The sequence below is a fragment of the Mizuhopecten yessoensis genome, unplaced genomic scaffold (assembly GCF_002113885.1).
Source record: "Mizuhopecten yessoensis strain PY_sf001 unplaced genomic scaffold, ASM211388v2 scaffold1945, whole genome shotgun sequence".
Classification (NCBI taxonomy): domain Eukaryota; kingdom Metazoa; phylum Mollusca; class Bivalvia; order Pectinida; family Pectinidae; genus Mizuhopecten; species Mizuhopecten yessoensis.
In genome coordinates this window covers 309,860-337,063 of record NW_018404300.1, presented here as the reverse complement: position 1 = coordinate 337,063, position 27,204 = coordinate 309,860, and the positions used below count along the sequence as shown (strand labels likewise).

The 27,204-nt window shown below is 37.2% G+C and overlaps 1 protein-coding gene across 2 annotated transcripts; it reads left to right on the top strand.

The window, feature by feature from the left end:
- The first annotated feature begins 4,012 nt into the window (after positions 1-4,012).
- Positions 4,013-27,000, top strand: LOC110443048 (leucine-rich repeat protein lrrA-like). Of its 2 annotated transcripts, none has more exons than XM_021487018.1 (2): positions 4,013-4,576; positions 21,236-27,000. In XM_021487018.1, exon 2 carries the CDS (start codon positions 21,305-21,307, stop codon positions 23,723-23,725), a length of 2,421 nt encoding a protein of 806 aa, XP_021342693.1. In that variant the 5' UTR covers positions 4,013-4,576; positions 21,236-21,304; the 3' UTR covers positions 23,726-27,000. The 2 variants fall into 2 exon arrangements, with proteins under 2 accessions (XP_021342693.1, XP_021342701.1); XM_021487026.1 differs by lacking the exon at positions 4,013-4,576 and adding an exon at positions 16,669-16,762.
- The last annotated feature ends 204 nt before the right edge of the window (positions 27,001-27,204 follow it).

Below are 27,204 nucleotides of genomic sequence, written 5' to 3'. Positions count from 1 at the left end.
TACATTGGGAACATACTATTCGAAAACCTCACTTTCGTCCCACACAATAAATATGAAGGCTAGAACAACATTGAGGATGTTGTACTCTTGAATGAGTACAGTGACAAGCTGTAACATTCACCTCACGAGACTATACCTCACGTGACACTGGATGTATCATACATATGTTGCAGGATTTTTAGCATCGAAACGCCAAAGGACCAAAGGAATAAAGATGGCTGAGTGGTTGATGCTAGGCATGCTATGACATATATTCTGACTCCAATACCTTGTAAACGTTCGAGGAAACATTAAACGTTTCACAGACTGCATCTCTTCAAACAAAGCAAAAGATTAACAACTTTCAAGAAATATACAAACACATCAACCTCCAGTTGACTAAATGTTGGAGAATTAATGCCTTTAATGAAAGACAACACAGAAATTTTGCGGTATTCCATGCAGGAAGCTGATTTCCTACTTTGCATGATCAGGGCCACCGCTGAAATCCAATCACCTAATTGTGTACCGAGTGATGCTACACTTTCACTCCTAGCACAGGTAGATCTCCCTTCGAAGCGTGCAAGTGATATGATTGGCGCCAAAACCACCAAAGCTTCCGAATCAGTCACACCCTACACAGTTACCGTAAAATGGAAGTATGCATTTAGACTGCAGGGAAACTGATGGATGCTGCCCATCCATTCACGATTGCTGACATAGGTTTAAATAAGTGAAACCATGGAAGGCAAGGAATAAAACAATTAATGTCAGACGAATATATTCAGACTTTTCTCTTTTAGAAAGTTGTTGAAGTTTGACTTCAATTATGTAAGGGGGTTCGTGTGAGTAATTTGGTGTACTCGGGGTAAGACCTCAGCAATTAATGGAAGAAACATTTCAGTAAACTAGCAATATCAATATTTCCATCAGGATGTGAAGGCTCCACTGCAGTGTGGCGTGGGGTTAGTTCAGGAATATTATATGCAACGTCATACCACCGAAGGACGCATCCATTCTCATTGGAAGAGATCGAATTTGGCATGACATGACAGAACACAAGAAAATCACCAGATCCAGCTTGCATACACACAGGACACGTTTAGCAGATATACCAGCTTTTATGAATGCTCTCTACTTAAAACACGAGGCTCTGTAACCAATCTGCAAACGAAGAGGGAACAAAAATGTAGAACCAGCTGTCGAAGAATCACTGTGATGCTAGTCTCATATAAGGTTCTGGAAATATTGCTGGATGAAAAAAAAAACGTTCGGGTTCACCTAACCACTATATTGTGCACTAATTTATATCATACTCTCACAGAAAAACTTGATAAACTTTAACTTGAGCCAGTAGGGATAATAACGGAAGTAAACTCTTATTCTAGTAGAGAATCTTTGTACTCCGAAAGTAGATTCAAAACCCTTATCTAAGAGAAGATCTAGGAGAAAAGAACTTTTTTTTTCATAATTCAAAATAAGTTCCCACTTAACTTTGTAACAGCTCTGCTATCTCCACTTGTGTTAGAAGATTTAAAATATAACCTCCGTTAACGGGGGGGGGGGGGGGGGGGAACAGTGGTTACAGCGGCCTGGGTTGATTTTTTTCTAACATTTTCTCACCCTCGTTATATTACACGCACATGTATACTTTGACTACTTCTTAAAAAGCTCCACATGAAACAAGTGACTAGATATTGCACCAATGCGTCGTTTATATCCACTTTTTCATACCGTTTATAACTTTGTCGTTTGACTGTAAGAAGATTAGTTTCCCTTTAATCTTTTACACACTGCAGTTACAATTCAAGCGTTCATAAAAAAGTGATAAACTTTTTAGGTCACCTGAGACAAAGTCTCAAATGAGCTATTGCGATCGCCTTTTGTCCGGCGTCGTGCGTCGTGCGTCCTTGCATTGCCAAAGTTCAACCAAAATTGTGAATTATATGGTCTCCAGTCCCAAGGGGCCTGAGGGGCGGGGCCAAAAAGGGCCGAATTGACTAAAATTTCAAAAATCTTCTCAAGATCCAGATATGGTAGAATCAAATACTCTTCATAGATGGAAGGGTCTTGAGTTGTTTTACCAAAATAGTGAATTTCATGACCATGGGGTCTCACGTTTCCCCCTGGGAAAGGGATAAACATTACCATAGTTTAATTGTGAATTATATGGTCCCCAGCCCCCAGGAGCCTGAGAGGCGGGGCCAAAAAGGGTCGAATTGACTAAAATTTCAAAAACCTTTTTCTCAAGATCCAAATATGGTAGAATCAAATACTCTTCATAGACGGAAGGGTCTTAAGGTTCTTTACCATAACTCAGCTGACTGACAGAACCACTATTTGTACATAGTACATATACTACCCAGATCTTTCACACTACTTTTGCATTGCATGTAGTTCAAGTTACCTTTGTTACAAAATGATATTTTTTTCATTTGGCAACATCGATAACCTCAGTTTTTACATAAGTCAGGTGACCGTTAAGGCCCATGGGCCTCTTTTATTTTAACGATATCGCCAATATATATTAGGGTGATCTCACGGAATGAATCGGCAATATCACCTATCGAAACTGAACAGGTGATATCACCATACTAACACGAGTTGAGGTTTTCGCAACTTATAACTTGAGGTAGCGGCATAAGTCACACGAAATGGTTTGTAAAACTCGCATACTTTTGAAACTTTCGAGTTACTTCCCGTTAAACGATAAGCATGGTATTTATTTTTACATGAGAGCTATCTTTTTGTTCGATTTATTGATTTCTTTAATGACCATCTATTTATATGTTTTAAACAGTGCTATAGGTACAGATTAAAACCTCATTCAGAAAGCTCTGCCATTTATTGTCTCCAGTGTACCAGCTCGATAAAAGGTTATAAACTAAATTAATTTGTCTTTACGAGTGAAATTTTTGATTCAACGTGAAACAGAAACGTTGAATATTGCACATTTTAATATAAACTTTTTGAGAGGAATTTGTTCACATCTGTAAAAACATCTTTTTAATATTATGTCTTATCATAGGGCCACGCTTTTCTTTTGAAGACTTGTTTGTGGGTTTTTTTACATATATATTTAAGCCTGGAATTGACGCTACTCACAAGTCATAAAATTGACCACTTTGCAGACATTTGAATTTTTCGAAAATGTGTATTTTATGCAATGTTAAAGGTTTACCTTTTTTGACATAAGATCGATATCACTAAAACGTCATTCTATCGCCATGTTTAACAGCCGAGCAAGTTGATTAATGCTGTGTCAATATCACGAAAACATTGTGCAACAAAATGAAAATTGTTTAGTTCATCTGAAGCGCGTCTCATTTTTTATCCCGATTTTTTTTCATCACACAAAAATAATATGGTAAACAAAATGAGGCACTATATCTCTGTTTATTCGGCTGTTTTATGAAGAAAAAGATATTTTCTTTTGATCCGATAAACGTTTGAAAAGTTTAATTGCAGAACATTTCATATCAAGTGTTAAAGCTACAATAAAGGTGAAAACTTAATTTAAATATATGCTTAAAAAGTAAGAAACCTGACTATATTTTCTGAGATGACAGTATAATTAGATAAGATAATTTCACTTCCACTGTTGAGAGGAAAACGCCATTTTGATCAATTTTGCAAACATTCATAGATTTCTGATAACAACTTTGGATGATATTGTATGAATCTCTTCTGTATACTGTAATCTCTTAGTATCTGTGACCGATCATATAAATTACATAGTTTTCATGTGCTTTTATATCATTTATTTTTCTTCCAAAACTGCATACACGGCGAATAAAAAAAAACTTTTCATGTTTTTTTCTACATAAAATGGCTTGTTTTATCGGGTTTAATAGTAAAGCATCTGCTTAATACCCAAACATTATATTGAGGGGAAGAAAAAAAACCTTTCAATTTATAAAACAGAAGAGAAAGCCGAAATATTTGTGAATGAGATGGTCCTTTTTGTTTTATCAAAACATAAAAAACGCCTTCATACAAAGCTTGCAACTTATTATAGGTTTTGTTGACAATCTTTGTATAAAATATTTACTAAACTTTATATAATTTGCATAGTCATAAACTTTTTTTTATCTAGACCTACTTGCACAGAATTGAACTGAATTGAAATACACCAAGAAGGGGCGAAACTCCCCGAATCATGTCTTTGTATGATACACCGTCGTCCTTGACCCATCCGTGTATTGATAACTTTATTTCTTGCCTGTGATAACGGAGTTGACAAGATAGCCAACAGACTTGTCACTCATAATCTTAACGAGGTCCCACGGGGTAACTACAAACACCAGAATTACTCCTTCATCTTTCAATAATTCATATACAAATCGATTAAGTCTCGGGCGTTACTCGTTAGCCAACAAACACACTCGATCACCACCCTTCTGCCATAGCCTGGTGATTTAACTGATCGACCAAGAGCAGGCCACGGCACTGAGAAAATCCCGTCGTTGGACCTCTTTGACTTTGTTCTGTGACGTCACAATGTCACTTCCTAGATACCAACACTAGCTTCTCCCGTTACCAAACATGGCGGACCAAGAACCAACACGAGTGATTCCTTAGCTCGGCTTGTACAGAGGTAAGCTAAAACATCCTATTTTCATTCTTACTCTCCTTCGTAGCGATTATAAATTACAATCCTGTTCATTTTCATGAATTTAGGATCTTAACATGAAGCAGTTTAAGTTACGGAGTCCGCTGAACCGCTTTTGACTGTTGACACCGAACATTGAGGGAGGGTTTATACGGGTCAGTGGCTTTGTGATATACACACACGGCTTTGACGCTTACTTCTGACAATCTGTTGGGAAAACAGAGTGATTCGCTCGTCTGATAAGGTTTCTATATAAAATCAGAGTAAAGGTGGTTTGTATAGGTAAATATAGCTGTGGTGATCGTCTAAATAAAAGATATCAGACATTTAAAATCTGTCCCACTCCGACTCCGATTTCGTAAAAAGTTTACAGATTTAATCTTCTCTGGCAGATACTTCTGGCAACTGTCCGGGCCGTATTGATTTTAGTTTATAACATGACTTTATACTTATTCACGATAAAAATGTTAATTATTAAAATCTAGTTTATTTTTTTCTACTTTTTTTAAGTATTGAATTAATGTTATTGAGATACCAGCATTAGAGATGTTTTATCTATATTTTGTATTTACTCAAGTTTAAACGATTTTAATTGATATTTATTTCGCTGTTTTTGTTTTATGGTTAGACATAATTAAGTTTATCATTACTGGACATATCATTTATTAATAAAAGAATGTGTGTATTATAATGTGAAAGCCGGAGTGCCACTGTTAGTGAGCCTTTTCGTTCGGAGATGTCTACAAGCTCCATTATGGAATATATCCATGCCATATACCATGCTTATCTACTGAAAATGAATATTGAAAACCTACGAAGATATGATCGAATGTATATAACACTTGTTGAGGAATATCGCTGTAGGGTACAAGTGTTGTTAATTGGTATTCGTACAGATGTGGTAACTTGAAGCATAGACACTTATTTGTTTTGTTCAATTCAAAACTTCATTAACTCAATTATTCTTTTAAGTGGTTTGAAGGTAGAATACAATTAAACTCGTCAATGGACACAGACAAGTCATAAGTGTATGGTTTCTATTTATTTCGGAATATTTCATTATGTAATAAAGACCTTTCCAAAACCAATAGTTTAATGAATAAGGAAGATTCAAATATCAAGTGCATACTATCTGCAGTCAAATCAATCGGTACCAAGTGACATATTCTTGTTTTTTAATGAGGGTCTTTACTTCGTTCTCTGCTTCATCACCATTTTACAAACTCTGAATTTTTGGTATCTTTTTTCTTTTGCGTCCAATGGGTAGCTTTGATGTTGTTAACATATTTTATAGTGGAGTGAGGACGCTGATTAACAAAATATTTACTCTCCCTTTGTGTTCCGTAGGGTAACAAATGTCTGTACATGAAGGTACTTTAATATACAGACGCAATAAAGATTACGTGGAATTAATTTAATTAAACCAAGACTCCGGTCTCACTCACCAATCTCAGGGTATTACATTGATTAATATCAGTGATACGATATCAATGTTAAGCTCATCCAATGGAGTGTCACAACTATGTTAATCTCTCGAGTTTTTGAAAAAAATCCGTTCAAAATACCTTAATTTGTCTTGAAAATTAGTCATTTTTCTATGCAATATTCTATTTTTAGATTTTGTAGCATAAAATCCAAGTGGCTCAATATTTTTGATTTTTTTTTTCGCATGAGAGGTTGTTTTACCATAAGCAACATGTGTGCCAATTATGAATCAATTTGGAGAATATTGCATCTGGACGATTTTGCATGGGTTGTACAGTTTTATAATAGAGAGATACCTAACTTCGATATATAAAGCTTGTTTTCAATAACAACGAAATGTTATCCTCAAGCTCTATTTCAAGGTGGATGGCGTATTCAGATTAAATTTGAATATATTAACTGTATTTAAGTAGGTTAACACATACAGCCTCATATTTCTGTAAGAAAAACTATACAACCTACTCGTGTTTCTGTCGATATTTATATAAATTGTACACAACGTTCTAATAGTCCAGTAGATATTTAAACAGCAATTAAAAAAACCTTAGCGCATCACGAAACACACATTTAAATTTAATGAGATTCCTTAACTTCAATAAAATCGCGTTTCAAGAAGCTTCCTTAACTTAAATCCGTCCTTAAATAAGTAATAGTTCAGTAGATATTTAAACAGCAATTAAAAATAGCTTTACGCATAACGAAACACAAGTTTATATAACTGGTGTCAGAATAACTTATCTTCTGATAAATTATAACTAGTTCTACTGAACAATGAAGCCCCACCACACAGTTTAATCAGTCTCTAATTAATTGATCTTAGTGAAGCGTATACTTCCATAAAGTAAACACACCCTACCTTAAACCAAACATTTGAAACTGATGTAATGATCTACGGTGAGCAGAAACGTACAATAAACGTCTTCATATCGCGAGTGAATGATTTGTAACCTTTTTGAAGATGTTTAGAGTGTTATTGAAACATATAACAACCCGTATGTAACGGGGCTTAAGACACCACATTATACAGAAAAAAATCATACCTGTTGTTGATAACCTACGTTTTTGTATTTTTATTATTAACATCTGACCTAAAGGTATGCTCGTGCTATCGGTAGCCTTAGTTTTTCACAGCCTTTACCTTGGTACAAGGTACATATTATATTTTTTTTCATTTGCAAGAAAAGGAAGTTTTTTTTTAAATAATTAGTTTATGAAATGACGTTAAAAACAGTTTAGGGGTCCTATCCTGATGTGAAGAGAGTCAGTATTAGATGTTTTAGGAGTTTCGAGCAGCATCAATTTGGTAAAAATACAACTCGCCTCACCACCCCAGCCCCCTCCACCCAGGGACAATTAGTTGAAGGATGGGAAGCGCTTAACATCTGAAATCAACCCCACATGAGTTTTTATTTGAGAACATTTTCAAAAACCATTTTTCTTTCAATGTAGTTTATGAATATTTTTGATAGTATTGAATTAATAGATTAATATATCACCAGTCTTTTTTCTCTTCAATATGATCAAAGATATACCAGTGTTGGTTAAGACCTGACATTGAAAGTATTGATAATTTATAGATTGTTTTTCTTCGAGGGAGATTCAGTTTCATGAAAGTTAAATTCCAGAAAATCTTACTAAAATTCTTTGGTGCGAAAACAATGTAAACAATGCCAGGTTTGATTGTGTCTGACTGTCCTCACATAGACTTTGCCGTACCTGGTATCAGTTTGTACCGTGATTGTGTCTGAGATAACCCAGTAAGGTTTTGATTTTAATAACACATGCTTATATAAATATATAAAACACACGAGTTGTTACCCGTTTCCAAGCAAGCACACACCTGTAGATAAAGCCACTCAAAAGGTCAAGTATACCTGAAAATTAAAACCTGCCGTAAAAGGTATATTATGCTCCAGCTGTTGATCTTTCGGCTCCCAGTACAATATGTATTGTTGACATAGAGTCGTAACTGGCCTTCTAAGGCTCGTTTTTACCTGTATAAAGTCTATTTTACCTGGTGGGAATAATAAGTTCAAAGCTAGCGTCTCCTCAGTGTACTTACTGTAGGCTGTATTTGTTTACCACTCGACTTCATTTCGAATACACAACTCCAGATAGACGTACGGTGTTGTATAGATCTATATTTGTATATAACGGTAATGTGTACAATATAACGGCATATAGAATGGCATTTATTTCTATCATATAAGAGAAAAATATGATATAGAAAAATAATCTTAAATTTGATACTTTTTCACCTATATATGAGTCTGATACGTCCAGCTAATTTTCTCATTTTCAAAAATATTCCACTTGTTAACTGAGAATTCGTTAAATTACTCTGAACACCTCAGTTTAGGTCCAAATATAGCTGTAACAGAATCTCAGGTCACCTGTGCTTTGCCCTATATTCTTCCATGTATAACTTTGGACCCTGTATCTCGTTTCCGGCTACTCAAAACTAGTTATCACACTTGACCATCTATCCGTCGGTGTGGTACTTCATGCTTGACGTGTCCTCGATTTGTGGCGTTACCGCCATTTTGCGTCCTGCCAGGCACAGCACGAGGAGGTTATTATAAACAAGTTTATAGTTAGTCTTAGATGACGCTTTAGTCAGTGGAGCAATGTCAGAACCGATCGTTATTGTAGCTATCTATATCCCTGTAGAAACTAGAGCAAAAAAGACATTACCGAAATATTGAGGGGTTTTTTTATCAAAAGAAAATAAAGTAACACCCCACCCTAAAATAAAACACTAAATATAAAAAAAATAATCTCAATTTTGATTTGCCGTTATCACATTCAAAAAGCCGAAGGGGAGGTGGGGAGGTCTGTTCACACAGAGCAGTAGCGGCTGTGATCTGAGCCCAGTTCACATCGATATAACATCATCAATTTGTTAATCAGCCTCCTCACTCCACTATACAAGATGACGTGACATTATTTATTTACCTGCCGACGGTCTTTTCTCTGTCTGTGTTTACCGGTTTTGATACACTTATGAACACCTCGTTTACTTAAATCAATTTTTTTATGCACTACCAGGTATATATCTCATGCATATTTGATTGGTTGACAAACAAGGCTCTCGGGGAGGCTGATGGGACGGAAATTAAAACCCCGGTTTAGCTGATAGGTTACCTTTATCACGAACCCGTCACGTTGTAAGCCTAGTTAGCTTGACACTAGACACTAAATCTATAGTCGCAAGTTGTGAAAAGTCACCATATATAACATATGTATATACTTTATGCCCTTAACATATATATTTACTTTATTTAATTTTTCTGTCAAGAACAAAATATATAAAGCTTATGAAATCTACAACTCAACGTTTTGGGTCCGCTATTGGGTGCCTGTACAGTTTTGTTTAGAAACATATTAACTGTTTGTCCAAATGTGGTGTTAGTATGATACCTAGACAGTTTGTCCCGGAAACAGTATAATGTTGGACCAGATGTGGTGTTAGTATGATACCCTGACAGTTTGTCCCGGAAACAGTATAAGGTTGGACCAGATGTGGTGTTAGTATGATACCTACACAGTTTGTCCCGGAAACAGTATAATGTTGGACCAGATGTGGTGTTAGCATGATACCTAGACAGTTTGTCCCGGGAACAGTATAAGGTTGGACCAGATGTGGTGTTAGTATGATACCTACACAGTTTGTCCCGGAAACAGTATAATGTTGGACCAGATGTGGTCTTAGTATGATACCTAGATGGTTTGTCCCGGAAACAGTATAAGGTTGGACCAGATGTGGTGTTAGTATGATACCTAGACAGTTTGTCCTGGAAACAGTATAATGTTGGACCAGATGTGGTGTTAGTATGATACCTAGAAAGCTTGTTCCGGAAACAGTATAAGGTTGGACCAGATGTGGTGTTAGTATGATACCTGGACAGTTTGTCCCGGAAACAGTATAAGGTTGGACCAGATGTGGTGTTAGAATGATACCTAGACAGCTTGTCCCGGAAACAGTATAAGGTTGGAACAGATGTAGTTCCAGGTCTGATGTCAGTAGGTTCCAAGTCAGTAAAGCGTTTGATCGGGATCGCGTGGTATCGGCTGAAATATTCCAAAATTAAATGGTGGGTCGAGTATCAATTTAAGTGGCGTGGTGTCTGTCTTGGCGTGCCACTCTTCGGTAACAGTAACTTGTCCCCGACCAAGCCGGTCAAAAGAACTAAACTGCGTTCTGGCGGTGGTTATTTTAAGGCCCGACAAGTAAAGCATTAAATATGTAAGTTATAATCAGATTAACACACATTTACTTTTGTATTACATTGTACTATTTCCTTTTATGTAAATTCACAAAAGATGTTATAATACTTCTAACGCTGGTTGCGTATCTTAAACTAGTCCCTCCCCTACCTCGAACCCTCTCGCTCTCCTCATTCCCACTATACTGCAAGTAACCCGAAGTACTAGTAAACTAGCCGTGAGCGCTAACTCTACACCGTTAGTAAGCCTAGAGAACCTTACCGATATACTAGACGTATAAATCCTAGATTTATCGGTAAACCGAGTTCATTACAGAGATAAATCCGTCCGCCCCGTTCCTATTTATCAATATTTTCACAAATGTTGGAGATTGCATTGTCTAAGCGGTACCGTCAATATTTGCGATAGCAGAGAAATCGATCTTCATACTCTCTAACCACATCCAGGGAGCTTGTTTCTGATGAGGAGTACAAACGATGCTTGAATAAGTCAGATCACTCAATATAGCCATCTCGCGACAAAGAAATCACTAATGGATTAGCAAGCTGTCAAAGCGACACGATAATATTTCCAAACCACATTCCTTGGTTCATTCTTACCATTTTCATTATATACGATACAATTTTAGGATTGCATCAAGTAATTTAGGCTATTGTTCTGAATATAATATTAAGGATTGCGTTTTGAGTACACATGTAAGTTTTTATATATATGTACAATATAATAATTTCATTTGCATGTATACAACATACTGATTTCAACTACGCTACAATATTTAGGATTTCGTATGAGCGACAATATTTAGGTTTCTGTATGTATTAAGAATAACATAACGGGCCGTTTCTGAATCGAGATGAGGGGGCTCATATAATCCCGCACATTTATGACCAGGTATTAAACACAGCGTCACCGATTCGTTTCGTCGATTGGATTATCATTTCGTACCTTTATAACATATATAAATGTATTTAATTACGCTTCTAGCACAGCAATTTCATTGCAGTCTCGTATACGGTATAGTTTATACACATTAGTGTACATACGCTTCGACGCCCATTTGTCTGGTGATAGTGACATAGTACATATCGTACTAGTCATCGAAACGTCACTCATACAAATTCACTGGTTGTGCTATATGAATCTTTACACAATATTTATTTACCAACACTGATACAATGTTAAATGTTAAATGATATTAAGATATTTTTATATTGCATACACTATGTACGTACAATATATAGGTTTCTAAATTGAAAGCAATATTTAGACTTTTGTACAATTTGTTGACATCTATGTTTGTTACAATATCTAGGTTTTAGTGCCCGTATATACACCAGTAATCGTCCTAGTGCCCCCTGAGTATCTGTATATGTTACAATATCTAGGTTTTAGCGCCCGTATCTACACCAGTAAGAGTCCTAGTGCCCCTGAGTAACGTCAATAATGCTAACACATCTACGGATTATTAACGTAATTATACAATGTAGCAGGGACGTTACACACTGCCATTATCATGTAGTGTCGGATGTAGCAGTCACACGAAATAACGAAATAACACCTGCCTGTTGCCATGGACAAATGAATCTCTATCAAGTCGCCAGCATCACGGTGTTATCCGTCTATCGACCCTAGGCCGTACTGGGTTAGCTTTCAATGGGAGTTTTTTTTGGTATTGAGTATGACATATAATGACACTGTCAAAGGGAGGAATCGATCATTATCACCTTGCTCGAGGGTTTGTAAATTTACATATACTAATTAAAGCAAGTGTATATACAAAATGCCTTGTCCTGTATGTATAAACATACATGTATGTACCTATAAGCCTAAGAACTTTTGACTAATTAAGAACGGAATACATATTCGATAGAGCAAATTATTGTATGAGTGGACTAACCGTGGGCCCCTTGCGCCTGCAACCGAGGGTTCTATCCCAGTTCTTGTTTGCTTTGTAATAAACAAAATTTGTCTAAGGCGTTATCTTTTCTCTGTTTACCAGAAAACTGGTCCTGTATGAGCTTCTTGTTATTGTGAGAATTGGTCGTTAAAACTATCATGTAGCCCTGTATGACCTTGCTGTGTTGCTGTTTAGACTGCTGTATGACCTTACTGTGTTGCTGTTTAGACTGCTGCATGACCTTACTGTGTTGCTGTTTAGACTGCTGTATGACCTTATTGTGTTGCTGTTTAGACTGCTGTATGACCTTGCTGTGTTGCTGTTTAGACTGCTGTATGACCTTACTGTGTTGCTGTTTAGACTTCTGTATGACCTTACTGTGTAGCTGTTTAGACTACTGTACTTACTGTGTTGCTGTTTAGACTGCTATATGACCTTACTGTGTTGCTGTTTAGACTGCTGTATGACCTTACTGTGTTGCTGTTTAGACTTCTGTATGACCTTATTGTGTTGCTGTTTAGACTTCTGTATGACCTTATTGTGTTGCTGTTTAGACTACTGTATGACCTTACTGTGTTCCCGTTTAGACTACTGTATGACCTTACTGTGTTGCCGTTTAGACTACTGTATGACTTTACTGTGTTTCTGTTTAGACTACTGTATGACCTTACTGTGTTGCTGTTTAAACTACTATATGACCTTACTGTGTTGCTGTTTAGACTACTGTATGCCCTTACTGTGTTGCTGTTTAGACTACTGTATGACCTTACTGTGTTGCCGTTTAGACTTCTGTATGACCTTACTGTGTTGCTGTTTAGACTTCTGTATGACCTTATTGTGGATTTTTTTAATATTAATTTATAAACTTTATTGTATTGCCAGACGATGAAATGAATTTGCTAGGTACCAAATTCAATTATATCTTATGAAATTGTAAAGAGCGTTGAAAAAAACACCAAAAAGGCTCGTAGGAACTTATGGAATCATCGAACTCGTTAAAAAAAATTGACCATGAACAGTCTGTAATACACTGTGCTTGTCAACAAGTAAGGTCCTCATTTAATAACTTGTGTTAATATTCGAAAAATATATCCTTTTAAAACCTCAGATAATTGGATCTTATAAATGCTCGTGAGTAGAATGTCCTTTCAGACGTTTTAAACTTACTTGAAATAGCTGTTTATGTGATAATGCAGTCCATTTTTCAGTCAATTATTTTGTCATTACAACACACCGTGTGTATGATTAAGTAATTGGCTGTAATTGTGACAGTGAATACGTCACGTGATGCGTTATGATATCCGTAATATTTATAAGACTGTCAATACACATATAGGCGTTCACCGATTATCGTGTTAAACCGCAGTTAAGTATTTAAAAACAGATAATAAAGCTATCATAGAATTTCGAACATATATTGTTCTTCAATGTTTAACTCATCTTCAAGGACAAATTGTATGCGATCTAACAAATCTATAAAGTAAAACCTCGGACTTAGATAGGTAATCTTATTCCGTGCTAAAACTGATACCTACGTAGAATATGTTGGTGACTTAATAATAATTGGAGGTTCTTATATACCGCTTTATCACAACCTAGTTCGTAGGTCGTCTCAAAGCGGTTCACAAAATATTATCCGTGCCTTTGCTACCAGCCAATACATATCTCAACTCCCTGCGGAGCTGCCATTTCGGCGCTAACAGCTAGCTTCAACAATTCTAGCACTGCCAAGCCACGTACTCATTTACATCCTAGAAGACTGTAACAAGCGGAGTAAAGTATTATATCTTGCTCAAAGATACAACACATTGCCGTGCCGTGGCGCGAACCCGCGACCCTCCGGTCACGAGCCCGGTCCTACCACTGGACTACCGTGCCTCCTAAATACTTAACGTAGTGTAATGTATAGGACAGCATCTTGTCCCTTATTAACGCTGTCCTTACACAGAAATAGAAGAATGTTAATTCTAAATTGATTTTTTTTGGGTCTATAAAAAAATCTCTATTTATAAGCTGAATACAGAGCTATAGAACTATGCTGTAATACATACAGGGAATTGAACCCTTACACTATAACCCGGTATTGTGACGATAAAATCGTTCAACTGCATACAGTATTTATTTGTGTCAAACAAGTCTGTCGGTCGTGAAGACAAATACTTGTGGGGGTACCCGGCGTAACCAGGCATACAGTAAACATGGTTTTATAGACATCTGCGTGTATATTGATTTGTTATTGTCGAATTAAATATTTTCTAAAAAAAGAAATAGAAATTCACGCACAGAAATGGTGCTCAAAGAGAATACCTGAGTGGTTACAATACATGTTTATCTTTAACTCCTGAAAGTAGTGAAAACCTGGGTCTTAGTTATGTCTCACAGTTTATGAGTTTTTCACTAAAGATCTATAGTTTATATCTTATATCGTACTTGATAATTTACAGATAATGTTTTTTAGTTGATGACATAGGAAGTGTCTCATAGCTAGTGTTCTAAAGCACACTTCTTACTTCAGGAAGAGCTTTCTGTTTTGGGCGATTTCTCTCAAATTTAATAACGATACATAGTTGTTGCAGATATATCACCACTTGGGTGGCATTTATACCGAAAGATTATTAAAACCTCCAAAACGTGTTAAATTGCTCTGAACAGCTCAGTTTAGGCCTAAATGTAGTTATAACACATTTTCAGGTCCATGTGATATACATTGATTATCAAAGCCAATTATATTGTACCTGTCGAAAAGAAACTTCGCCAATACCTTTTGGCTGACCAGGGACTTTTCACGTGTTATCATCTCCTGTCTCTCCATCGTGCATTCAGTGACTGAACTCGTCTTTCCTCGAGATTTGTCTAGTTTAACCTGCCACCATCATCGTTCGGACAAAACGAAACTGATATTTAAACTTACAAGTGTTAATACCCATGAGATGCAGAACTTAACTGGTATTTGATTAAGATGAAGTTAATGACTTTATTGTTTATGATTAATGTCTAATATGTATGTTCTTAAGAATATGTGATACCATTTTCTTTCGAAGATATAAATAACGCGGCTTTAATGCCACATATTTAAAGTCTCAAAATTAAGTCCGTTAGTTGATGTCTAACGGTTAATATGTCCTGGTAAATGTGATAAATACGTTCAATAGCCTCTCTGTGCACAGCTGCTCAGGTAAAATATCTTTAATCACTTTTTGTGCGAGACATGGTTATAAAACACATTCTTGAGGTAAATAGTTTTGAGTGATGTTTTATGTGATTAATACAATGCGTGCAGGTCTATAGAATACATTTTATGTACATACAAGTCTTGCACATCTATATGGGTAAGTACACGACCAAGACACAGACGGTCTCTATGAAGATATACACAGACCAAAATGGGAAATATAGAATTCTCGATATATTTTCTTTAACGTGAAGAAAACGATTATCACCATTCATGAAACAAGTCAACTGTATGTACAATGTTTTGCATGCTGATTTCTAACCAAAGTACAATTTCTCCCTGTGTTCCTAAATGTACGTATGCACCACACATTTTGTGAAGCAAACCGAAAGTAGGTCACTGTCAGTATGACCTATATATATTTTCACCTGTGACTGCGATCGTTGGAGCAGCGTGTCCAGGGTACACCTATACACTTTACTATTTCACGCAGAGCTACTTTATTTCGTACGAGCTAACATCTGTAGATGGTAGTGTCGAGTACCAACAGTAGGTCATTGTGACCTTGATTTTAACTTCTAGGTCATATGTCACAGTAGCCTACCAACTCGTTATACCGGTTGGTTGAGGCCGTATCTTCTATTTCATTTGGAGCTACCACGGGTTTGCAGATGTATCTTGTGATCTGTAGTAAATACATTTATCAACACATCACTCGAGGGTGGGGTGGATGATTCTCTATTCTGGACTTAAAACAATTATTATAAAGCCTTCTACCTATTTCCGACAGATAATTATAACGTAACGGCCTTTTACATGTTGTGACAGATCAATCTTGTTCAACGTCCTTTTCAAGTTTGTGACACAAAATTAAATGTCGTCCTCTTTTCGAATGACATTTTCTACTCGACTGCTTCTTGAAATGTTTTGATTTATTAAACACCGAATGCTTTGTATTATTGTTTCCGATAGTGTATATACATATACCTGTACTGTTTTTGTTTTGTGTATCACTGCCTACAATGAACACAATCCCGTATAATCAAACGACATTTGAACTGGATCGGTGAATCAATAGGTATACTGTAATTACGTAATAAGAAACGATGGTATTGATCGACTTATTAAATTTCAAACTCCTGCTACGAAAATGACGCATAATTATAATAAATAGGACCGTTCCCCTGTTAAAGTTACACCTGGGAGGCGTACCCGGAGAACGGGGTTCAAGTGTAAACGTTTCGTATTGGCTTCGACAATATCTGTACAGACATGTGACTATTACTATTGATTGTGTTGGGGGTATAGGACATACCAGCTAACACTACACGACTGTTACACTTACAATATCAAAGGGATTCATTTATCATATACAGTGTCGTTACAGAAGGTGAGTCAAACTTATTTAATTTTCACATACCTTTCTCGCTGATTTCGTCTACGAAGGTAATGTTGTCGTTGTTATGATATTTTTGACAAAGGACTAGAATCTAGCGTTGCTTTGAAGCATTGCTGATTTGTCATTTACCACCGACCACACGCTGAATAATTGTGTTCTTGTTCTTATAATGCTGAAGATTTTGACACTTTCACCGCGAGTCTATTTAGTACATTTTTCATTTTTAGGCAGTTTTTACGTCTTATTTAGCACGATATATTAAATTTGATTTTTTTCGGTTTTAATTTCGCAGTCAATCATGTGTCTACTGAATTCCATAATCCCAAATGTTTTCCTATATCTGTACGTTTATCTACGACAAAGTGAAGTGTAGTTTAGCGTCATGGTGCGGATGACTTTCTGAAGTCTTGCATTTGTCCATCCTCCTGTGTTTGTCATTTCGTTTCCAATCTTCGTGTAAGTAAACTTTATTTGTAGTTATGGATACCCGGTACCTTATGCTCAAACATGTACTAGCGGGGTTTGACACATAACACATATTTCTCTTTCAGTATAACCTTGTCATATAATTTCAGAAAATTAATGTTTAAAAATCGATGCAAACTGTATACTTGACACTTGTTGAATTTAAATATCCTTCAAGCGTTCCAAGCGCAACACTATGGAATATGATCTTTGATCCTACTCGTGTGTGAAACTAAATTTAAATCCCCCATATAAAGAATAGATTACTATCTTTAGCTATTAAGACAGGTATTCAATCCGTCTTATTATTTCCTTTACCTCACAGACGACAAAACTTGACGTGGCTTAGGAACTTTCGAAACAGACTCTGGACTATTTATCCGGATTTATTCTGCACTCCGCTACACCTGAACACAGACGGTGTCAAAGCCATTGTTTGGTCATGCTTACTAATGTCTCCAAACTGAAATAGTGTTCAACATCGGGCCTTATTCTCAATGTAATAACGATCACATACTATTTCGATATGAATTCCGCGTTACAACACAACAGCAACGTCTCGGAGGACATCATGATACGGCAGTTGGTCAATATGGCGGCGTTTTTGTTGTTCTGTCGGGGTGTATTTTCTTATTCGTTCTTTTTTAGTTTTCTTTTGTTTGATTCTTGGTTTTATTTTGGTTAAGAATGTAGTTCACATTATCATGCATACATGAAAAAATGTCGTAATCCGATTCTACCTTAGGGTAGGAGGGTGGGGTTTTTGCCTGTTTCTGCCACCTATCATCAGATAATTTTGTGGTTTTGTATGATTCATTTCGGGTACTATTTTGTCCGTATGTTTTTGGCTAACAGTCTAGTTCGTGGTTCATTAAGGGTGTATTTTGTACACGTGTACTAACGCAACTTGAGACATACAGGCCTCTGTATAGCCAGTGATCCACAGTATACAGACGGGTATTACCGGAGATTGTACTCCAGTTTGACATAGATTGGATCAATAATCTGATCGATTTTTATCAACTTATCTTGATTTTAACATTTTGATTCTGACCGTGAGAATGGTTTACAGACCTAACTAGTGCGTTATCGCCCGAATCCGTTAACCGCTCAACAATTCGCATCTAGTTTTCAAATTTAGATACAAAAAAAATGGAGCTAATACCTACATTAAAATATTGGCAGAAAGCACAAGGGTATACATACCTCTTGGCACCGTAATCCCGTGGATTTATCCGTAACCGTAACAGTGAGTCACTAGTTCCCGTCTGAGGGCCAACTGCCAATAAATATGTGGGTGGTATGGACAGGAAGATCTCTGACCACAGGGGCTGGTCACATTTATATATTAGTCGTAGGTATAGGACAAATTTAGCGGATATCTAACAGGTGATGTATATCCAGTCTAATCAGTAATATCTAAAGCGTTACCCAATAACTTTAGCGTAATCACTCAGCACGAGTCGAATATTCTGTTTCTCCTTTAATAGGATATACGTGTACATACAGACGGCGTGACGTCACGTCGCATGATGTGATTTCCGCTTGTTTTAAAAAGACCTAAAAAGAAGCTAGAAGTGATGAAACCTATTGTTATTGAATTCAGATTTTCAGATTTTTATTTCTCTCAAACATACAAAGTAGTAAAGGATATATTATGACACCACTGCGTCCATTACATGAATATTTTATACATATACACACATACATAATATAAATAATGTTATACTAAGAATTACCTTTGCATTGAGGAGACAATAGTAAACTGACGATAATAGCCTCAATTCTCCGATTCGTTTGTATAAAAACAAGCCGAATTTCTGACAAATTAAAAGTGTGTTAATTAAAAAACATGTATTGTGTTAAAATATATAAAGGGTCACTTTAAAGTCAGATTAGATAGCCATTACATATTACGAGAGACAAATACTTATGACATTGCTTCAACTCATATGGGAAATAGTGGCTTGTGAATCATTTATTACATCGTAACGATTCCATTACCGTGTGTATTTTATATCAATGTTGTATAAAGCTGCCTTTGAAGAATTCCCATGTTACAAATCCATTATAAATGCACAATTAGTAAAAATTTACCTGTGTATTTATTTTGTATGACGGTCCAAGAATTCTGCATTGTGTAAACGTTTTATGTAGGCCTGTGTATCATGTTTATCAAACATCTACCAAGGGACGAACCTTCAATCTTCATCAAGGCTTGTACATTGATAATAATCAAAAATACCAAAAACATCGATTATCGTGCTCTCCGAAATATGATACTGAAAATGCAGCTAGCACACTAAATGCCATTGTTTTGTAATTTCGTATACGATATTGATTAATTCACACAGGGAAGAATAATGCAGTTCACTTAAATATACCATCCAGACACCCAGAAATAGACATGCATGTTGGAGGGAATTGAAACTCTTAGTTAGGGCGTTTTATGTTTCCGGAAAAAAGTTCATGATGGCTTTTTCAGGTGTGTTTTATTTAACAGAACATGTTCTGTTGATGTACTCAGCTTTATAGGAAATTTTTCCGGAGCATCGTCCGGGGCCAGTATCATCATCTGTTCCTATAAAGGAAAGTTTCCGGAGTATCGTCTGGGGCCAGTATCATCATCTGTTCATATATAGGAAAGTTTCCGGAGTATCGTCCGGGGCCAGTATCATCATCTGTTCCTATAAAGGAAAGTTTTCGGAGTATCGTCTGGGGCCAGTATCATCATCTGTTCCTATATAGGAAAGTTTCCGGAGTGTCGTCCGGGGCCAGTATCATCATCTGTTCCTATATGGGAAAGTTTCAGGAGTATTGTCCGGGGCCAGTATGATCATCTGTTCCTATATAGGAAAGTTTCCGGAGTTTTTATCGTCCGGGGCCAGTATGATCATATGTTCCTATATAGGAAAGTTTCCGGAGTATCGTCCGGGGCCAGTAACATCATCTGTTCCTATATAGGAAAGATTCCGGAGTATCTTCGGGGGCCAGTATCATCATCTGTTCCTATATTAGAAAGTTTCCTGAGTATTGTCCGTGGCCAGTATGATCATCTGTTCCTATATAGGAAAGTTTCCGGAGTATTGTCCGGGGCCAGTATGATCATCTGTTCCTATAAAGGAAAGTTTCCTGAGTATTGTCCGGGGCCAGTATGATCATCTGTTCCTATATAGGAAAGTTTCCGGAGTATCGTCCCGGGCCAGTATCATCGTCTGTTCCTATATAGGAAAGTTTTCGGAGTATCGTCCCGGGCCAGTATCATCATCTGTTCCTATATAGGAAAGCAATGATCATCATGATGGGAAGCATGCTGTTTTTTGTTTTTCGATAACTGCTGTACGGCTTCTAGCGTACACAGATACAATACACACTTCCTACTGACTATTTAATTATTTAATGTGGAAATTAGCCTCTGGTCATTAAATCTATACGGTTGTTGTTTAAACAACATAAAATGCAATCCATTTGGCGACATTTACCTGTGGCGTCTCCTCACACAGACTTGCCGATGAAGTAATTTCCGGTGAGATGGAAGTCCTTTGTGTAAAAAAGTGTTTTTAGAAATCATTTCGAAATAATACATGTCTGGCTTTTGTGTTTTCTTTTTGTGTCCTTGACAACGGGAAGACAACCAACACGGTACACCTACCTTTATCCACACCAGGTCATGCTGAAGGCGTGAATGTTTTTTTGTGTTGTTCTGTATATTTCAAGTACATATATACACAAGGAACATCGTTTTTCCATTAGGACATAAATATGTTTTCATTCTCTTTTAATTCACTCCTGTCAGCTCGGGTATAGTTTAGATTTACATAAGTCTGTATAACAATACATTGTATGTCATTCCGCTGGTCACACGTTAACACGTAATCTGATAACGCTTTCTCTGGTGTCTTTCATTCTTACAATAATAAACAAGTTAAAAGAAAATATATTCCTGTGATCATTGTATATATATATATTGTAAACTATCGATTTCTTTTCTCATTTCAGATGAGCCTCCTGGCGTAGCTGAGAGATAAAGAGAATCTTTATACCATCTGTATTCATCAGCGTAGCAAGATGAGTGCACGTCGCCGGAAGAAGGATGAAAAGCCTCCGCCTGCAACTGGACCCGGAAGTAAAATTATATCGCTTCCGGATCCGGTGAAAAAACACTTGAAAAAAATTGAAAATACAAAGAAAATCCATCTAAAATTTGGAACTGGGAACTGGAAGTCGTTACCAATAGAGGTATACAGTAACGAGGAACTCTTTGAGCTTTCTGTGAGATTTAGTGCTGAAAACAATCGTCTGAAACGTCTACCAAAAGCCATCGCCGCCCTAGAAAACCTGGAATATATCAATGTGCAAAACAACTCACTCTCGGCGTTCCCAGGATCTGTGTCACGTATGAAAAAACTTATAACTTTAGATATTGAAAATAATAGCATTAAAAAACTACCTCCAGCGATCCATAAAGCCACAGGACTGACCACACTACTAGCCCGCAACAATAGGATACGCGGGTTGCCAAAAAATATCGGCAAGTCGCCATCATTGGCATATGTGGACGTTTCCGGAAACTTGATTAAATCTTTCAAAAAAGGTGTTTACGAAATGACAGGGGAGCTGAATCTATCTGACAATCGCCTTACAGAAATGCCTACGGCTGCCGTGAAGAAACCAAACATTCAACGTCTTAATTTGGCGCGAAATGGGATCACATACATGCCTGACAACATCGATAAACTACAGCGTCTTGTGTGGCTAGATCTATCCAACAATTCCCTGTCAGAACTTCCCGCCCAAATCGGAAGTGTTAAGTATTTGCATTATTTAAACCTCAGTCACAACTGTCTGAAAGCTCTCCCGGAACAGATATGTAACCTTGGTTACGCGTTAGATACGCTGAATATTACCCATAACGAGATCCCAGTTTTACCTGATGATATCAGCCTCTTACAGAAACTGCGGGTCCTTGACGTGTCCCACAACCAGGTAGAGTACGTACCCGAGGGGATCCGAGAGGTCCATTCCCTACACACTATCAATATATCACACAACAGGCTCAACTCGATGAAGTTTGCGGTATACCTGAAGACTCTAGAACACCTGTACCTGTCCAACAACCAGATTGAGGTTGTACCGGAGACCATAGACAGTATGAAGTGCCTCGTCACCTTAGACGTGTCCCACAATAAGATAAAGGAACTCCCGCCAAGTGTGGGCTACATCAAGACCATCAAATCTCTCAACGTCGGCAGCAATAAACTGTCGGTGCTTCCGGACACTATCGGTCAGGAGCAAGTCCTAACGTTACTGGACATCAGCAATAACCGTATTGCCGCCCTACCCACCGATCTGCGCAAACTCAGGAATCTTGAAACGTTCGTTTTTAGTAATAACGAAATTGCCGCCATGCCAAAGTCAGTCGACTTCCTGTACCAGCTACGAACATTGGACGCGGCTAGTAACGGACTCACTGAGCTCAACCTCCCAAAAACACTGACTAATCTCAACCTTTCGGACAATCCGATGATGGTAAATCCGACTGACCACAAGTCTACCATGGTTGTCATGGGAGATAAAGACCATCTGAGGAACCTGACATCACTAGCGTTGTGTAAATTAGCACTGGACGAAATTCCTCCCAGTGTCTTCAATCTTCGGTGCTTGAAAAATCTAAACCTCTCTAACAACTCGCTCAAGGGCCTGAGTGATAATATTTGCAAACTCAAATCCTTAGAATGCTTGGAAGTAACGCACAACGAACTGGCCTCACTCCCTGCTAACATCGGGGGCCTGAAGAAACTGCAAAGGTTGCAGGTCAATAATAATGGGATCGAAAAGTTTCCTCCCAGTCTGGTCAAACTCATTTCTCTCTGTCAGCTGGACATGTCGTACAACAAGATGTCACTCCTCCCAGATAACTTCGGTGACCTCAACAAGCTCACTCAAATGAACGTGTCCAACAATGAATTATTGACCTTCCCTGTTGACCGTATTGACGTCCTAGCGTCTCTTCTCGAACTCAACATCTCTAAAAATCACATCAACAATATGCCGATGGACTTTCCCTATCTTTATCGACTAAAGGTTCTTCACGCCAGCAGTAATGACATCAAAGGTATTCCGAACGATATCGATAAAATGAAATCTCTCGAGTATCTGGATTTATCGGACAATGTTATCGAAAGCCTGCCCGAGAGGATTTGTAAGCTAGTGGCCCTGAAAGAACTGGACGTGGCCGATAACAAGATAATGGCTGTCTGGCCTAAAGCTTGGGCAAACCTCACCTCGAAAATTGTGGTGAGAGCGTCCGAGCAATCCTCGTATAAGTCTCGCGAGGCACGAGAACGACCGACAGATAAAGTGGCCGAGACCCAGATGAGTCCAAAAACTGGGAGGAAGGGAATGAAGGGCAAAAAGGCAGTGGCTCCCATCGGCACTCCGCCTTCAAAACCCAGGTCGATGAAATCTGCTCCGCCTAAATCGTCGTGACGCGTTGAGTGAAGTAGTAGTGACGTTATGCAGGAGTTTCACTCATTAGAGACTTATATAACTATATTTGTAGAATTAGTCGGTAGTACGCCTATCCGCATGCACACGCCCCACTATGCTATCTTTTTCCTCATGACTAGAATTGACCATCCGTCATATTTTTGCAACTAAGTGCTGACACTGACACTGTAAACTACTGAAACGAACTTTGTAGTTATCAACGGTATTCTCGATTTTTAGCTCACCTGCCCGAAGGGCAAGTGATATATTGTCATGGTGTGGCGTCTGTCGTCCGTCCGTCCGTCCATCCGTTAATTTTTCCTTTAAATGACTTCTTCTGAAGAATGGACAGTCTAGAGTCATAACATTTGGCCGAAAGCTTCATTTGTAAGAGCCTGACAAAGTTTGAGAACCAGCTGGTAGCTGCTTGGGATAGAGCCAACAAAGTTTTAGAAGGAAAAAGACCTCGAGCTACGTACAAGGTTACAGGGACAAATATGTCAAACACTTCAAACAACCTCTTCGGAAGAACCGAAAAGCATAGAATCATATAATAATATTTGGCTGGTAGCTTCAACGGATTGAGCCGATTGAAATATTTGTAATACAGTATAATATTTAATGAGAATAATTTGCTTTGACTGCTTGAATATCCAAGTGAGCGATACAGGCCCTCTGGGCATCTTGTATTTTATATAGCCAAAGAGGAGAAGATATGACGTCGAGCAGATTCGGGCATTGCTATCAAAATTAAGCGATAAACCCACCAATGGTACCAGAATCGTTATAGAAATAGCACAGACAGTGACAGTAGTTCCTCTTACTTGGACAAAGATGATTGCATTCCCCATCGTCTGTCAATCAATCTATCCTCTTATCCCATACCGCTCTCCACCCCTCATCCATCCACTATCGTTCTACAACCCCCTCCCTCTCCCACTCCCTTGCGCGTTCGCCCTTACCCAAATGACATTCTGCGCAGGATATCAAGTTGGACCTCTAAGTGGAGAAGTGTTACTGCAATACCGGAAGTCGTGAACAGAAAGGTCCGCCGTTCTTTGATCTCCCTTCCCAAATATTGGACAGCAATGTTGGTGTCATTTGGGACTCAATGGCAACAGCCAGTCTCTACCTCAGAACGTTCTCCGTGGTTTCTCTGCAATAACTTCGATTGGAGTAACCGGCTGATATTCGTTACTTAACGCCAGTTCACAAACATTGTTCTCAATGGTTCTTATAGTAACCAAACCAATGGTTGTTATCGTTACCATGTCAATGTCAAGTCGGTATATTATATATATATAAAGGAAGGATGTAGAAGGGTAGTTTACCATATCAATGGATGTAATAGTAACCTTGTCAATGATTGGTCAATGTTAATTTTGTATTACTTTGATAAAGTTATAAAAATATAAAAAATATAATCATGTGTAAAGTAATTGATCTTACGCTTATTGCAACTGGGCAATTAGATATTGTCAATTGTTGTATGTAATTACAGTGTATATTAAACAGGTGTTAGGGTGGACATTTGCTATTTACTATTATATTAACCTCGCCTTTTTAATGCTTTAAGTCTTTACGAAATTAGTGGTGCTATCTACATTAAGCATTGGATTTGTTTAGTTTAGGAAATAGTCATTGTTCTGTTAATGAGGTACCTCGTTGTTCCGGACGCTTTGATTTCCAAGATTAAAGCTGGAAAAATATTCGAAATAATGCAACATCAATTTTAACAATTTTGAATGGCGTCCGTTTGGCGACTTACTGTCGTCATATTTTGTCTGGATTAACGAGGTATTGCTACATGTTATACTATAAAAGATTGGTTTGACAGTTGTGTAGATTTAATGTGTAAAACCTTGTTAAACTGTCGGTTTGCAATGTTTTTGATATTCGTTGATTTCAATTAAAGGGAAACAACTTACATATGTCTGGAGGATTGACATAGGCCTGTTAAAGATTCACGTACGTTTTCCGAAGACAACAAATTTTTAAGAAAAAAATTCATAGCTTAATATTTTACATTATTCCATAAATGCTTTCATAAGAAAAATAGACATTTAAGGAATTTCCTTGTGTTATGAAATGTTAGGGAAACTTGGGCCTTGAATATTACAGAATTTAAGGCAATTAGTCTCTTGCTTGTCAAGGTTATTGAAAATTAAAAAGAAAATAAACTCTTCTATACCACCTGTTCTCACCAGAAAGTATCGTGAACCATGTATGGGTCGCACTGACGTTTTGCAGGATGTTTCAAGCAAGTGCTACTACAATGTGTATGTATTTTGAAATATTTTATTTACATCCTTTTTTTATTCTTCTACGTTAGTTCTAGCTTACCTGACTGAATTTCAGGTAAGGAGTCGGTTACATTTTCTCAGAATACCTGTAATATAAGTATTGATGTATATAGTGTATCATTACTATCATTTAACTTCGTCACGCGATCCAATGTATGCGTCGCCCCTGAACTTTCTGGTACCATACTTTCTGTTAGATCATGGTGCTAATTATATATAGACGGGGAAACCTTGCCCACAAACTACAAATAGTCTTACGGATCTCTATCCTTGTGTGTCTGTTATAAACCTAATAATGAAGTATCAATATGTCCTTAAATGTCTATAAGTACCATTTTAAACGTTTCCGTGATTGCTTGAATGCAGATGCTTTTGACACCTGTATTTAATTGTTATAAGTTATATTCACTGATGAAAATAACATCTTACCTGCTGATTTTATATGAAAAAACACCTCTCAGAGATACCATTTGCCAAACACTTTTAAAAACGGGGTTTTAACGTTTCCTTACGCACTGCTGTTGGTATGAATTTTTATTTTTTATTTTTCATAATTAATTTCACTGCGGTTAATCATATTCACTACAGGAAAAATGTTTAACTAAAAAGTTATGCATTGATAACTTTCTTTTATATGGTAGATAGTTTATCAGTTGATATCAATTATTATTACTATAAAATTGTTAACCAAAATATGTATAGTACACGTTTAGCTGTATTAGTCCTTAGACAGCTTCGCCTTGATATACTGTAATCGTACGCCTTTAACATGTTATTCCATAGACCACTTGGATTGACTTTATTGTATGTCCCTAAAGTCCACCCATATTAGTCAGTGTCTTAGGGTTCCCTTAGTGTAGTCTGCATTTTATTGATTCAAGTTTAGAATGATATATACATGTATACAAAAACAAAACGCTGTGATACAATTTAATAAGTAGATATACTTGTTTTTGTTAATAAAGTTTTAGAGAAAAAAAAATCATGTTTTTATATTCATTTCCCATCAAGTCGACTAGGACTGGTGGTGGGAGATCGTATGAAGCATTAAATCAACTGTTTCGTGTCTCACCTGGTTGTTGCCGGTCTGACGTCAGTGTCACTATCTTACCTGGTTGTTGCCGGTCTGATGTAATTGTTACTTGTCTTACCTGGTCGTTACAACTGTGAAGTAAT